This window comes from Rhinolophus sinicus, chromosome 15, assembly GCF_057876585.1.
Source record: "Rhinolophus sinicus isolate RSI-liver-muscle chromosome 15, RSI-T2T, whole genome shotgun sequence".
Taxonomy (NCBI): Eukaryota; Metazoa; Chordata; class Mammalia; order Chiroptera; family Rhinolophidae; genus Rhinolophus; species Rhinolophus sinicus.
This window is the reverse complement of record NC_142515.1, coordinates 47,480,170-47,497,004: the sequence shown is the minus strand read 5'-3', so window position 1 is coordinate 47,497,004 and position 16,835 is coordinate 47,480,170. Positions and strand designations below refer to the sequence as shown.

Here is a 16,835-nt window from a genome sequence, read left to right as displayed (position 1 = left end):
ACTAGCAACGGCAACTGGACCTGGAGCTGAGCTGCGCCCTCCACAACTAAGACTGAAAGGACAACAACTTGACTTGAAAATAGGTCCTGTAAGTACACATTGTTCCCCAATAAAGTCCTGTTCCCCTTCCCCAATAAAATCTTTAAAAAAAAAAAAACCACTGAGAGCTGAACTAGAAATTGCCAGAATCACAGCCCTCGAAGCAGACATGCTCTGCTCTGCTGCCAAGGCCAGCAGCACCGGCTCAGCAGTCCTTGCTGCCATGGCACCCACAGTCTGCTGAGGGGAAGGCAGTCACGACACGAGTGTGCATTAGAGGCCACAGGAGCACTGGGGGTCTACTGAGCTGGAGCCAGAAAAGGCTTCATGGAGGGGTGATGTCAGAGTCCACCCGGGCACAAGCAAGAACATGTGTGAAGGCCCAAGACAAAAGAGGGTGGTTTGTGCAATGAACAGAAATATAAACTCCAGGTGGATCAAGCACACAGTATAAGGGAGGCCACTGGAAAGACCGTCAAGAGCTAAATCGTGCAGGGCGGTATCAGCCATTAAACATATTTCGACTTGACCCCAAAGCACAGAGAGCCTTGGGATGACGCTGATGAGTATTCAGCAATGAGACGTGTGTTTCCGAAAGATCAGGCTGTGCGCTGGGTAGAAGCGGGTGAGCAGGAGCGAGGCCGTACAGTAATAGTCACCCTGCTACTCTCGCGTTTTGGACATGCTCCGACTGCCACACGCCTCACCTTACATCATCGTGATCTGTTTGTTGACATTTCCATCTCCTCTGATAACGGGGGAGTTCCCCAAAGAAAGGCAACATGTTGAACAGACCTTTGGAACTCACCCAGTCGCTTGGCACAAAAGAGGAATTCAATGAACATTGAATGCTGGAATAATACTTTATTATTATATTGTGGTTTTCAAGTGCTTTCACATCTAGTATGTCATTTAACCTTCAAAGCGACCCTGTTCAAAGAGACATTCTTAATCCCCATTTTACGGATAAGGAGACTGAGGTTCCAAGAAGCTAAGTGATTAGTTCAAAACACACAGCCAGGAGTCAGGTCTCCTACCTGCAAGACTGACACTCTCCCTACAATCGTTCTCATCCCTGGGGGAAGGCTGGTCCCCCTATACTGTGGAGGGCAGGCCCAAGCAAAGTTGCTGAGGTTTTCCAGCTGGACAAGAAGCAGCTTCTAGAAAAGGCAGGGCCCTCTCCATGTCTCCGTAGCCATCCTGCCTCCTAACTCACGGTGCAGCCCAGCACAAGACACTGATCCGAGAATCCCAACCTTCTAGGACAGCCAAGCCAAAGCCAAATAGAGTCCAGAAGCCCAAGTAAGCAAGAGGGCTGGGGACAGGGGAGAACCTGGCCCCCAAGTGTCTATACAAGGAGGGCCTTCCTCCTCTGGGTCAGGTTCACGAATCATCATGCAGTACAACCCCTCTCCAAAGAGATGTGGAAACTGGGGCCAAAAAGAGGGTCCCACTTGGAGCAAAGCTGGCCCTGAACTTGAGGACTCCTGGATCTCATGTCAAGGAGGATAAGCTGAGGGGAGCCCTTTCCTTGGGAGCCAGGAGGGGCCTCTGAACCAGCAGAGATCCTGGGGTTGGGGCTGACCCAGGACTCCCCCACCCTACCCAGCACCTTACTGAACAAAGGCCTCCCTGCCTGGCAGCTGGCTGGGCTGCCACAGTCCACCGGGGAAAGAGGCTGAGAATGGGTGGTGGCAGAAGAAGGTAGGAAAGAAGGGTGTCGGGAAAACCACTCCTGCCCGTTTGTTCCAGATCTTGGTGTGGCTGCGCTCTACAAGAAACCCAGTGAGACAGCTACTATTTCTTACCTAACGTGGGGCCTGAAGCCCGGGAGGGGTGAGACAGCAAGGATGCTACCTGGAAAAGGCCAACTTCCGGTCTTTGGAAGTCTGACAGAGTTTGTGGCCTTTTCAACTTTTCTATTTCTGTCCCCTGCGTCTCCAGATCTTTTCCTCTCCTCCTCCTCTCTCACACTCACACGGCCACAATCCTTCCTCGTAGGATGCTCCCTCCAACCTGTAGCTGCTTTACTGCTCTGGCCAAACACTGGTACCCAAAGAATCCCTCTTGTGCCTCAAACCCCCAGCTCTACATTTTGATGACAGGAGGGCACAACGCAGCACCTCTTCTGGCAGCTTCAAGCTGCGAGCCCCCGCCTTTGGAATGTCTATCGTAAGCTGTCTATCATAAAACGGAGGCTCCCAGGAGTCATGATAGGAACCCTCAGAGCCCCGAGGTCTCCCTCTCACACAGGGTTGTCTGATGTAAGCATGTAGGACTCTGGTCAGGCTGGGAAGGAAACAGGGAGGTGCTGGGACCCCAACACAACAAGCCATGTGGGGTCCTGCAGATGGTTTGTCAAGACTGACAAGGACCCTGGTCCAGCCTCCAGGACCTCATTCTCTGGAAGGGAGATGGGACACCCTTCTCTTGAGGGCTGGAGTCAGGCTGGCTGCACAGGGCGGGCACTCGTGTCCAAATACTGTGCAAATACTTGTCTAGATGGTACTTTCGGACCATGAGGACCTGAAGGATCTCAGCATCTCCAGAGGCTGGAATGCAGCAGAGACAGCTCCGGAAACATCAGAAGAGAGAACACAGCCTCGCCAAGTCTCCTGGCCCAGAGCCATCCAGCTAATGGACAAACCCATGGGCCCCCCGCACTGGGCTAAACTCAAACATTTCTGTGCCTGACCCCAGCCCCCCGCCTGCTCCCAAGAGAACATACACAAAAAAATAATTCAAGACTGGACATGCCCAAGTGAATAGGCCAGTCGTGGCAGGAGGCGTAACCACTGGTGACCCAGGCATTTTGACCCCATCCAAGGGGACATGGCCATGGAAAATTTTCACTCCCTTTCTTGTCCTCTCCCATGAGGATCAAGAACAGGGCAGAGCAATAGGTGTGACTGAAGGTGTTGGGTACAGGCCTTTAAAATGAACTTTGCAAGTGAGACACTTTACTTGCAAAGGAAATTGGGGAGCTGACCGTGAAAGGTTAAGAAGGTCTCTTGCGTAAGAGCAGGCAGATTTCAACATCAGATTCGCTTCTCTTTTCTAGACTGACTCAGAAGAGGACGAGTCCTGAGCGATTAATATTATTTTAGTAACAACTCCCATTTGCAAAGGGCTTCCCCCTTTACACACAGGGCTCTCACATAAATGAGCCCACTTGGATGTCAGAGAAAGAGGAGAGATGAGCTCATGGATGCCAGGCGCCGGGCATGGAGCGGGTGCTAATATGTTAGTTCCTTTTCTCCAGGCACAACGGCCCAGGGAAGTGGGCAGGAAAGATATCATAACCTCCATCTTATAGCAGAGGAAACTGAGACCCATGACTCATGCAAAGTCGCATGGCCTGTAAGTGGCAGCTTTCTAACCTTTCGTTTTGGGCTTCTCCTTACACACGTCCATTCTTTCTCACGTGGCAGGAAGAACACAGAGCCACAGACAGAAAGAGATAGGTTCAAATCCAAGATCTGCCGTTTATTAGCTGCGTGACCTTGGACAAGACTCTCTGAGTCTTGCTTTCTTCACTTTTAAGATGAGGATAACCTCAGACAGCTTTCGGGAAAATTTTAGTAATGTGCCAAGAACAAAGTAAGCACCAAATGTCATTTCCCATCCTCTCATCTAAATGATCAAAAGGGAGGCCAGCTCCCTCCTTCCCCTGTCTCACTGACATAATTACATCTCCCCAACTCTTTTTACCCAAATACCTAGAAAAATGCATTGATTACCAAATGTTATTGACCCATCTGTAGAAAACTAAAGGTCGGTGGCACTACACCTGAAACCATGGCAAAGGAAAGATTCTGGCCAAATTCCTCTGAAACATTTGCCCTCTTTTATTAGTTTATAAAAACAACTAACATTAAGTTATGGTAACAATAGTAATACTTATTATTAAAAGACATTCGAACAACACACAAATGCATAAAAGTGAGAAGTATGACTCTCCCCCCAATCTCCCCAGAGATACCCTTGCTAATAAAGCTTTATGTCGGAGGACGGTTTTCCTACTTAAACAAACTCAGCAGGTGTCCTACTTAACTCTACCTTCCTATTTCCTCTGGGAACTGCCTCTAAGACTCATATTGATTCATACATATAAAACTTGGGTTTTTTCATTTCATTTTACAAGAATGGAATCACATCACAAACACTTTCTCTTTTGAACGCTTAACTCTACCTTCCTATTTCCTCTGGGAACTGCTTCTAAGACTCGTACTGACAGCCATACTGGGTCCTCAGGACCCAGGACGTGGCATGGACAAGGCAATGTAGACTCTGGCTTGGCCATCCTGTAGGCACCTCCGTCTTCCATCCATACATGGGTGTGTTCAACGACTTTGATGGATAAAAGCCTCTCTGCTTTGCACAGCACTTTCACCTGCTCTTTAAACTATCCCGTCCGGAGACATAAGGCACCACTTGCAATGATGTTCTCACTTGCAACAGCCCAAGGAAATATAAGCGGCCAGAGAGGCTCTCTAACTGCTCAGCAAGAGAACCGGGATAGATACCAGTTCCCTGATTCCTGACCCTGTGCTCCATCCTCTGTACTTTTCTTGCTCCACTCAAGGAGAACCCAGGCCGGATTCTCCCTGGAGCAGGGAGATGTGGGAATACAGGTGGCATCAATGCCACACAGCTCCCTGCCTGGCAGAAGGCACACCACTCGAGTATGATTTGTAGGAGGCCTTGTTCACCTCCCACCAGCTCCAAGTTGCCTGCTCTGCTCAATTCCAGTCTCACACAATTTTGGGAAGGGAGTTCAAAAGCCATAGGAAGCCCAAAGGTCCAAGCCCAACAGACCGTCTGCTGTGGTGTGTGCCGGCCCAACCCCTCCTTCTGCCTGCCGGTGGCTCGTGGGGCTGCCCAGAAACCCCTCACAGCTGCAAGCGGTGGCCGAGGAACCCACATTTCTGTCCCACTCTGAGCAGCTGGTCACAGGGAGGAAGTTGGCCATAACGGGAGACATTTTGACCTTAGGGGTGCCCTACAGGAACCATCGACTTCCAGCACACTCCTGCCTTCCCTCAGGCAGCCGGGGGCCCTGATAGTGGTTCTTCGCCCCCAAAGGTCCTTCCTCACAGCTCCACCTTCGTTCTGCCTCTTGGCCTGCACATGGCCTCTCCGTGCCCCACGCCGTCTGTCTCCCAAAGCCTATCTCCACACTCACCTCCTCTGAAGGACATGCCATGATCTGCCCCACCCAACATCGGCTGCTCCCCTCCTCGGCATCCCCTCGGCCGTCGGTGTCACCATGTAGGAATTAATTTGCCCCGATGAACACGTCGCAGTGTGAGAGTCTTTCCCAGGCGCTGCAGCAACACGTGCATGGTCTGTGCCTCCAGCTAGAGCATGAGGGCCAGGGGTGCAGAGGCCATACTTTCCCGGCCCTTTGTGTCCCCCTAAAGCCCTCAGCGTGGCTTCTTGGCTGGGCTGGGTGTTGTTCTGCTGGGCGGGAAGGCCTCCGGTGACGCCTAGCTCGCAGTCTCAGCAGGGTTTGCTGGCTCAGATAAGGCCCGAGACTCCTCTTCCCTGAATGGCCCAGCCCTCCAGCACCAGCCCCTCACTTTGGCCTCATGGTGACCTGTGTGGGGCCTCTCCTTGAGGACAGAGTGTTCCAGGGGTTCTCTAACCCCACCCCGCCTTCCTCTCATAACATCTGCATCTCAAGGCTGAGGCCCCGGACCCGGAGCCCTATAGATAATCAGGCTCTCACTCCGCTACTCAAGCCTCCCAGAGGCTGCTGAATACCCGAAGTCACCGGGGGAAACGTGCTTGGGAAAAAAAATTCCACGTCAGAGGCTCCTGAGTCAAAACTGTGTGTGCGAACATCAGCAAAGCACACAGGGTCCCTTCGGCATGTTAAACACTGCAAGGGGGGGTTCCCTCTGCCCACTCTCTGTTTCGAGGTTCAGACACCGCTCTCAGTGCCGTCTCTACCGTTTTATTTGTGCTTCGGAACTGTTCTGTCTCCCTGAGCGTGGGCAGAGCACCTATTAAGCAGCAGGATTGTTCATACGACACTTCTGTTTACTCCCAACAAATCAGGAGAAAAATGGGATCCCCCTTCTTGATGCAGAAACTAAGGTTCCAGGAGCTGAGATGAAACAGGAAGCGTGGACGGGGCCCAGACCCTGATCCAATCTGCACACTTGCAGGGTGGGCGTTATCAACCTCGCTTCACACAGGAGGAACCTGGGGTCGCAAAGTTAAGCAACAGGCCCTGAGCATCCAGCAACCAGGGCGGCTCCAGCGTGAACTCCAACGTTGGTGCTCCGTCCCTGACCCCAGACTCCTCTTGCCAGGAAGACTGCGGGAGGCCTTGAGGTCATACCCAAGGTCCTCCTGGTGACCTTGGTACCCCCTAAGAGGTACTTCCTGGCTGGTGAGAAAGACCAAGCCGTTGCCCAGGACGACAACAAAGCTGTCATACTGAACTAGCTAAAAATAAAGGAAGCACCTGGTACCTAAAGGGGAGCAGAACAACCCTGGAATGTGGCTGGGCAAGAACAACAGGCTTCACTCTGGGCCTCCGAGGCTGGGCCGGGGCCAGGCTCCAGACTCACAGTTCCCAATGTCCCAGGTGCCTCCACACAAGAGGGAAAGAATGATCTGAAATGCACAGTTTTGCTTTCACTATGAGACAACCAGACCCTAAAGCCATGAGTTGCAAATACTGCAGGGTAGGAACTAGAAATCAAAAGACCTCAGGCCTTTTCCAGCTACACTGACTCCCTCTCTAACCTTGAGCAAGTCACTCCATCTCTGTGTTTTTCCATCAGTAAACAGCAATCATAAAAACTGCCCTCTCGCCCTCACCTACGGCGGCACAGGAACTCGGTGACACTGTACTCCTTAGGACATTGGCTTTTCAGAAATCCATGGTGGCAGAGGCAGAATGGTACCCAGCATCGGTGCCCCGCTCAGGGCTCTGGCCACCTACCCTGTCATCCAGAAAGCTGCATTCCCCAACCATGTCTGTCACGGTGCCTACAGGTGTGTGAACAACCATGGCTGAATAACCATGATAACATTTGCACAGTTCTGTACACTTTCCAAGTGTTTCCCCACCCATGCTCTAATTTGATAAATGGGCAGATAGTCAGGCAGGACACATTTACCCCATCTGACAGATAAGGAAACTGAGGCACAGAGAACTTGATGTCCACCGAACAGCACTGCTCAAGCTAGAGGGATCCTTTAGAGATCATGGATTCCAGGCCCTGGTCTTAGGAGGAAACCGAGGCCCAAGGACCCCAGGAACCCACTGTTTTAAATGCAGAGTGCCCCTGTCCAAATCTGGGAGCCACAAAGTTCACTGTCTAGCAGAACGCTGTCTAACAGGGATATTATGCAAACCGCACGTTTAATTTTAAGTTTTCTAATAGCCACGTTCCTAAAAAACAGGTAAAATTAATTTTAATAACATTTTATTTAACCCTATATAGCCAAAATATTCCCACATGTAATCAATGTTTTTAAAATCATTACTGACCTATTTTATATATCTTTCTGTCATTACAAAGTCTTCGAAATCCTGTGTGTATTTTATACTTAATGGCACATTTCAAACCAGAGTTGCCACATTTCAAGTGCTCAACAGCCACACGTGGCTGGGGGCTACTGTTCTGGATAGTGCAGCTTCCAGTCACATGACCATCATGGAAGCCGTTAGTGACGGCTGCTACGGGGGAGATCACTGCAATGCACTTCTCTGGAAGGGGAGCCCTGCACAACGGCCCTGGCTCTGCATGCACGGTGAGAGCTCCCACTAGTGTCAGACAGACCTGTGTCCCCGTCCCAGCCCTACTGTTTTCTGGCCACCGAGATCCCGTCAATTCCACTTCCTGAGGCTCACCTGCCCCATGTGCAGTAAGACGCAGATAGAAGTAACCTGTATTCAAGCTTGCTGGAAGGACTCAACTAAATCAAGCATGTGAGAGTGTTCTGTAAATGGAAAAGAACTTTGCAAAGATGAGGTGGTGTCTTTATCACAATAGCAGCCAGGGTCTCCTACTCCACTCACCCCACCCATCCAGAGAGGGTACCAGAAGGCACGAGACATCGGAAAAATGAGCGAGACTGAATAATAGCTGAAGACAAACTCCATGTGTCAGTCAATCAAGGAAATAAGCTGCTTACAATATGGCCAGGCAGGGCCTGGGAGAGAACCCTAGAACAATCTCTACGCGTGGGCACCACAGGGAGAATTAGGGGCTCTTCTTGCAGGTTAGCAGTGCCTTCTCTGGGGCTGCTCTTTGAAATACAAACAAGGATGGGGGAGGTAGACAAAGGGAAAGGGTATGGGAAAAATATGAAAACCAGGAAAAGTTCCTAATATGTCACTGTAAATGACTTTATTGGGTCAATTTCCTTCCCACGTGGAGGGAGTTGGTCAACACTGAGCAGCTGGGGTGGAGGGTGGGGAGGTAAGGATGGAGACTCACAAACCAGTGTGCTGGTGTTGGTGAAGATGGGGAGGAAGAAAATGGGGGTTGGGGTACCCGGAGCGTCCTGAGCCCAGCTCTGCCCCTCCCCCAGCTCTTTCCCTCCTTAGATCTATTTCCCTAAACAGCAAAATGAGAGAACGGAGTTCTGAGTCAGGGAACTTGGTAATGTTCCAGTCCCTGTCATTGTGAGCTGCGTGATCATCGACAAGTCACTTCGCCACTTGGAGGGCTCAGTTTCCTCATTTCTAAATGGAGACAATGCCTTCCTCACGGTGGATAAAAACAGGGGCTCTCCCAGCAATTCCACTCCCATGCATATACTCAAGAGACACGAAAGCATACGTCCACACAGGAAATATGTGTATACATACATTCACAGCAGCTTTATTTATAACAGCGCCAAAGTGGAAACAACACAAATGTTCATCAACTGACAAACACATGAGCAAAATTTGGTGTATATTGATACAACTGAATATTATTCTGCAATAAAAAATGAAGTAATGATACATGAGACAGCAAGGATGAACCTTGAAACTATAATGCTAAGTGAAAGGAATCAGGTACAAAGGCCACATATTGTATGATTCCATTTGTCCAGAAGAGGCAAATCCATTAAAAAAAAAAAAAAAGTAGATTAGTAGATGGTCATGGGCTGGCTGGAGGAAGAAATGGGAAGTGACTGCTAATGGTTATGGGGTTTCTTTTGGGGGTGATTAAAATGTTCTGGAATTAGATAGTGGTGATGGTTGCACAACCTTTGAATGTAGTAGAAACCACTGGATTGTACTCCTTAAAATAGTGAATTTTATGGTATGTGAATGATAAACCAATTTAAAAACAAAAGCAGGGACTCTGCCATCAGACGGGTCTGCATGCTGTCTGGCTTTTCCATTTACTGTCTTGAGTCCTCATCCACAAGTGGTTATAATAGTACCTACCTCTCAGGGGCGTTTTGGGGATGTTATTATGCCTTTAGCATACCGTGTTTCCCCAAAAAGAAGCCCCTGTTAAGATCTCAGCCAGATGGACGCATTTAGTACATTATGACGATGTTCCAGAAGACGACGACATGACTGTATTTGAATAAATGTAGATCGTTATACATGAAAAAATAAGACATCCCCTGTAAACAAGCCCTACCGGAGCAAAACTTAATATAAGATCCGGTCTTATTTTCGGGGAAACACGGCAGGACCTGGCCGTAACTGTGACAGGCATTACCCATTGGCTTGGATTATTAGTGTTATGACTAGTAATGATTAAATGAGACCTATGATGGGGAAAAGACAGGCCTCTCACAGTCACTCAGTGTGCCCTTCCCTCTGAGGTACACTCCAGATCTCGGTATCTGCGAGCCTGCAATCAAGCTTGGAACCAGACAAACATGATCCAACATTGTCTGCCTCGCACAGAAATGGACCTCTCGCTCGGCTTCTATTTGCAAAGGGCTGAGCTGCAGACTTCACATTTCAGTTTTCCGTGCTGCCACCCTCTCCTTTTACAGAAAGGAAGCTGAAAGAGGCTTCTGGGTTGAGTTTTCTCTAACAGAGCTGGGCACACTTAGGGAACTGATAAGCCAGCCCTGCTGGGGTGAGATCCACCCAGGAAGAGAGGGTGTGTGGGGAAAAGTACACATGTGTGTTTTAATTCTCAGAAAAGTTTAACGGATTCACGCTTGAGCGCAAGGGGCCACAGCGAGTGCTCATAAGCCTTTGCCTGCATCTACTCCCCCTCCTCGGTACTGGGCAAACATTTTAGCAGCAGCCCGGGCTGGCACTGCTCACAATGAAAGTTGTCAACTTCATTCAGTAATACTTTGCAACAAGGGCTCTGCTTGATAAGGCAAACTAAGAAATGGCTAATTTTAAACTAAGCTTGAATGCTGTAATGTGAATGAAAAGAACTGAGAAGAAGCAGACTCTTTAAAAATTATCAAAAAGTTTTAAAGGTTTGCCTGTACCAAGGGTTGGTGTGGAACAACAGGAACGTGTACAACGTGCTGATGGGAGCGGGAACTGGCATGACCACAGAGGATGGCAGTTTGGCAAAATCTTGAAAACGGGAAGATGTCCACACACCTCCACCTGGAAATTCCAGCCCTAGAGACGCAGCCTAGGGAATCTTGCGTGAGGACTGAAGGAACTATGCACCAGACTGTTTATAACGTGAAAAATTAGAAAGCCAAATGCCCATCAAAAGAATAGATAAACTAATTGTGGTGTATTCACACAACGTAAGACCGTACAGCAGCTTAAACTGATGAAATAGAGCTAGATGGATCAGCATGGAAAAATCCCCCATATGGAATGCTGAGCTAGCGAAAGCAAGCTGCAGAAGGATACATCCAGTATAGCACCCTTAACAAAAGGTGAAAATCATATCAAGTAACACTCTATACTGTTTACATGATATGCAATGAAAGTATAATACATGCACGGAAATGATAAACACCAAATTCAGGACAGAGGTCACCTCTGGATGGAGAAAGGAATGGGACCAAAGACGGACATAGAAGGGGTTTCAGTCATGCCTGTATTGTCATTGTACTTGTGTCTGTTATTTTTCAAATGAAGAGTGGATACACAGGTGTGTGTTACGTTAACTTCAATATTTTTTAAGCACCTCAACTATTTCATAATAAAAAATTAACCCATATTTATTGATTTGTGGGGGAGAGAATTAAAATACACATTCTAATCATTAAAATCAACAAAGATGGCTTTTTCTCCTAGAGGAAAGAAGCAGAGGGAGCAGGAATAGCTCGCTGGGTCCCATTCCAGATTTTCTTTAAGACCTTGAGAAAGTCACCTATCTCCTCTGGAACTCCAGTCCCTGTTTCTAAATGGGGAATAAAATCTCTGCTTTCCGTCTGCAGCACACAAGACAGGCAGCAGGACGACCAAGGAAGGAGCTGCAAGGGCGAGAAAACTGCCCTGGGACACACAAAGATAATACTTCTGGTCCTGACAACCTTGCTGAGGGTTTTGAAAGATTAAATGAAAGCATGCATACACACACACACACACACACACACACACACACACATTTGTGTATACTGTTAGATAGATAGATAGATAGATAGATAGATAGATAGATAGATAGATAGATAGATAGACGGACAAATAGATAGACATAGACACACGTATATTTGTGTATACTGTTAGGTAGATAGGCAAATTGATAGATATATAGACACACACACACACATTATTGGTATCTGATATGACACTCATAAAGTGTTTCAAGATGCTTAGAGATAAACCATTAAAAAGAGAGGAAGCAAAACTACATATTGGTAACTATCCATTTGACTCTCCCTTACAAAATTTCTAATACAATACTCCCTTTGTGCATCTAGAGCCTGGCTTTAAGCAGTTCCTAAGGTAGTGATTTCCCAGCCAAGATCTGACCACTAGCCCCTATCTGCTCTCGTGGCACCCTAGTCCGTGGCTTTCCACTTATAAGACAGCGAGTAATTATTTATACTCCACAAGAATAGGGACCATTTCTACCGGGTTTATAGCTGTTCCCCCAGCTGAGCACAGTACTCTACAAATAATTAAGGACTCAAATGTTTTCTAAAGAAACCATTAACTTCCCATGATCGGATTTGATTGTAAAGGTCCCCAAATCAATAAGCAGGTGCCAGCAGTCCAGCCACGACTGCTTCCTGGACGCAGAGGTGGATGGCTGCCTCCTCATGCAGTATCTCCCCCGGGGCCTCGTCAGGCATGCTCAGAGCTGACTCCAGTGGCTAATTCTATCAGGCAGGAGTCCCTGACTGCGGATGCACACAGAGATGGTACTACTTATGCCAAATCAGTCTTTTAGGAGAAAGCTGCCCATGCCTTCTCCAGAAACCAGCGGGAGCGTGGGAGGACAGCGCAACATGGCCAGATGTGAAAGTCCTTCACGCCCACCCACTTTCCCAGTTTATTCCCTCACGACAGCCCCAAATTATCAAACCAAATGAAGTGTTGGGGCTCCTAGGAACATCCAAGTAGCGGGGACAGGGATTCTGAAATAAAGGTTCACCCACAAGTGAGACTCATGGATACTTGTATGACACCAGAGCAAAAGGTACCTGAGACATTTTTCATAATTTTCTAATGCTCATCTCTCTCCCCCCCTGACCAACAAGGAAAGTGCATTTTTTAAATGCTTGCTTTTGCAGCTGGGACACATGGGCTCTGAGAAACTAGACCTTGGGTAATCCTTTGACTGCTACGCATACTCTCCCCCACCTTCTTTGGCTAAGTACACTGAAGACTCCTGGGTTCTGGCCCACGGGACTAATCACACGCCAACGGGGATCACTCAGGGTCAGGGGGATCCCACCCAAAGAAAATCCACTGGCGTTTGCTCATCATTCTGACAACCCTGGAGGAAAGAAATCTAGTCTTTCTTTAGAGGCCAAGTTCTGACCTTGCTGGACTCATCTTCCTTTCCTAAACAAACAGAGGACTCATACAATACTTCACTCTCCTGCAGGCTCCTAATGGCTAAACCGAGTGGAAGAAGCTGGCGAGATGAGAGGCATGTTAAAAGTTACTCGGAGGTCAAAGGAGCCAGTCTCTCACAGCAGAATTAGCGGATGTCTGGGATTCTGATGAATGGAAATCTTTCACAAGCAAACATGTGCCTCCTTTTCCTCCTAAAAGCACTGAACGAGTGAAAGGAAACTATGTTGGTGCTTAGTTCAGCCTAATGCCAGGACACCCTTTTCACAGGACCCCATTAATCAATATTATTCAGACATAAAAAGGAAAATGGGGCGCTACACTGGGAAGCCAGACACTTGGCCTGTTTCAACCCAGGATATATTTATGAAGTTGAATTACTGACATGTCTCATAGGCAATAGGGAGAGAAACGACACCCTTTTCATGATTACTTTTATATCCTGAGCAATCCGGGAAAACCTTTCCTTGCATCATCCCCATCTTTCCTCCTCCTACCTCCAGGCCAGAGAACAAGAGGATGGGTGAGGGTTAGTGGATGAGGGGATGCCAGGGCTGTCTCTAAAGCCCCAGAGTCTGCCTAGGGCTGAAGGGCTGAATCATCATGGCTGCCCACGCTGGCAGGTTTGGGGGGTGCAGAGGGACTGGGTCCCTGCCAGGTCTTTGGTAGAGCCCGGCCTCCCCAGGAAGATCAGGACTTGGAGTCCTGCACCCCCACCGACTTTCCCATGGCAAGTGGTGGGTAGGAAGGGCTGGTCTCCAATAAGTCCTGAGTCCCAAGTGAGCAGATGCAGTCTTCCCAGCATCTGCACAGGTGGAGGTGGTGAAAGCTGACTAGGCCATCAGAACAAGTGCCTGCTACATGCTTAGGAGGCCCAGGAAACTTCCTGGGAGGCAACACATGGATGGCAGTACCACACAGCCCATCAGGCAGGCCAACGTGATCGATCTCCTGGCAGATATCCATACCCCCACCTCCCCATAGAAAGCAACATAAGAAGTCCTCAGTACAAGAAAGTACATCCTGGGCGGGCCCCATGGCAACAACTGGTGACCGACTGCCTCAGCCAGGGGGGAGCGCAAGGCTCCTAATACCAGCATGGGCCAGGAAGCTGTGTCCTACACAACTAGACTGAGAAACAACGGCTTCAACCAGAGTGGCGGGGAGGCGGAAAAAGAGGTGGGGGGAAGAAAGTATATTTTGTTTTTAAGAACCTCCTTGACCAATAATATTATCTGGTGGAAGCTTTGGCCTCAAGACCCTCCTCCAACAAGGTTATGAGGCCAGAGGTGGGCGGGAGGGAATGTAAGAATCTCAATCTCAGAGGAGGAGGGATTTGAAGATCAACTGATTCAGAAATCACACCCTCAGATGCCTACAGAAGCCTGGTGGATAGAATGTGAGTCAGGCCACCAGGAGGAGTGGAGGGTTCTGGGGCCACATGGGACACTGTGTGCCTGATAAAACAGGTCCCCCTGAATGCAGTCCAAACCTCAACCCAGCTCAGCCCTGGAGGGCACACAGGTGGTGGAGAGTGTGGATGCTGTCAGCTCACAAGGTCACCTGAGTCCCCACCCCAGGAATCTGCTGTCTTGAGCTACAAAAGCCACCTCGCGCAGGGAGAGGGCAGTGAACTCTTCCAGGCCTTAAATTCCCACTGTGAAATGGGAAGAACATCAGTGCTGCACAACACCACTGAGGAAAACTCGGGAAATGCACATGCCGGCATGCACAGCTCCCTGAGCTCAGTGGCCAACAGGAAGCTCCAGGGTGCTCCACGGGAGTGAGCATGAGTGCTACAGTTTGACTACTTCAGGGTCACTGTCACTTATAGCCATGAGGGACCATGGCAGATTCCCAGGCCCGTCTCCTAACTCACTCATTCTGGTCCCCACTCAGTTCAGGATCCAGGATGCCAGCAGCAACCCCAGGGCCTTTGTCTCAGCACCTCCCCCTCGGCTGACTTCCAGGAGGAGGCTGGTCAAGTTCCCAGTGGAGAGAGGTGGAGACCTGGGTCACACCCTGGCCTCTGCTGCTAACTTGTTCGGTGACCTTGATGAGGTCACCCTCATCAAGTCTATTTCCTATTGTGCCAGGGGGTTGTCTGAGGTGGACAGGAAGAGAACTAATGAACATCCTGTGGCTTGTAGGGCAAAAACTCCAGGCCTGTTGCTCCTGCCTCTCACCTGTAGGTAGCACTCCCTTGTTTGAACTCCAAAGTGAGATTGACTTTACTCGTCCATCCCAGCTTTCCCAGCAATAATGTCACCCATGCGGGACTTGGGTGGGTCAGGAGGCTGTGCCAGGCCTGGCAGTGATAAAATGAGGATTTCCCTACAGTCCAGGCTGATTCTTAAAAACATGATGGCAAAGCTGACATAAGGGAGAAATACACCTTTAAGACCTGCCAGCAAACAGTATTATGTTAAACAAATACCCAAGGCAGCAACACCTCAGGGTAGGGAGATGCATTCACACTCAAGTACACACATGCTTCAGCACACATGGCAAAACCTCCATTCACCTCACAAGACCAGTCTCTTATTTCAGCTCGCTGGGCTGTCTGGAAATAGCTTTAAGAGAGCGGTCACGTAGAGAAATAAAAAATTCCATTCAGACATGCCGCTCCAGTCCCGAGGCCTATGAACGAAGTTTCCGGTGGCCTCCGGGCGCCTCCCGGTTCCCGTAAGCCGGACCAGTTACCCAGTCCTCAGATTAAGGAGCAGCTGCAACAGCTGGGACAGCCGGGGTGTCAGCTTCTCCCAGGCACCGGACGCCCTCCGCTGAGAACCCCAAATATGGAATGCCTGGCCTCCCGCCAGCACCCCCGCCTACTGCGCGCTCACCTCCCCAGCATCTCTGGGATCACTCCGCAAACACTCAGACCCTTCCAAATAGGCCCTACGGTCAGGCCCACCGGTCCCCACACAGCCACCTTCCCGCATAGCCGGGGGCCCATCTGACATCCGCAGCCGATTTCAAGGACACTGCAGCAAGCAACCCAGTCTCAGGGGTCTTCCCCACCCCCCAAACACACTCATACACACCCACAAACAATCCCAGAAAGAATCTAGTAAGGGCGAAGCCTTTCCCAACCGCTCTGCAGTCCAACCAATGTTGGCCTGGGGAAGGCCAGACGCAGGAGGATAGAGGATGGAGGCGGCGGCGGCGGCGGCGGCGAGCGGATGCCGGAATGCAACGCCGAGGCCAGAGCGCGGGGCGGCGGAGCTGGCGAGGCTCACCTTTTTGATTTGGTCATCCTTCAGCTCAGTGAAGTAATAGGCTAGGAGCTGCGCGGCGATCATGCTGGCGGTCGGGGACGCGGGGTGGCAGGCGTGGGGCCGGCGTCGGTCCTCCGCAGCCTTGGGGAGCAGTGGTCCTCGGGTTGCTGTTCTGCGGCTCCTCCTCCTTCACCCGCGGCTCCTCCCCCACGGCTTGTGGCGCGGCGGCAGCTCGCGCGCTCCCAGTCTCCGCGCTCCCGTCCCCGGGAGGGTGACAGCCGCCAGCAGGCCCACCTCCTCGGCGCCCATTGGCTGCCGTGCGCATCTGCAGCGCCGGGTGGTGGCGTCCGGACCTGGGAGGGGGGGCGCGGCGGCCGCACCCTCCCGCGCCGGAAAGGGGCGGGCGACGCTGAGAAATCCCCCACGGCCGGGCATCTCCCTGCACGTCTCCCACGTAGGGAGCCTGTGCGAGGGTGGGAGGCTATCTCCAGGCGCGCACAGTCACGCGTGGCGGCGCCGAGCCCGGGCGGGGCGCAGCGAGGAAGCGCGGAACATGAGGGAGTCACCGTCCGGCTTGGCTAGGACGAGCGGTTGCAAACGACTTGCTGCGAGCCGGGCAACCCGGGGAGACGGTCCCCTTCCTCGAA

General features: G+C 50.4%; 1 protein-coding gene across 2 annotated transcripts in view; it reads right to left on the bottom strand.

The window, feature by feature from the left end:
* HK1 (hexokinase 1) overlaps positions 1–16,418 on the bottom strand; it is a 61,919-nt gene extending 45,501 nt beyond the window's left edge. Inside the window, exon 1 of one of the 2 annotated variants that reach the window (XM_019731719.3) lies at positions 16,210–16,418. In XM_019731719.3, the coding sequence (XP_019587278.2) occupies positions 16,210–16,272 (63 nt within the window). In that variant the 5' untranslated portion in view covers positions 16,273–16,418. Of the gene's footprint in view, positions 1–5,224; positions 5,449–16,209 lie in introns of those variants that run through there. The other variant, XM_019731720.3, reaches the window with a different exon arrangement.
* Between the last annotated feature and the right edge of the window lie 417 nt (positions 16,419–16,835).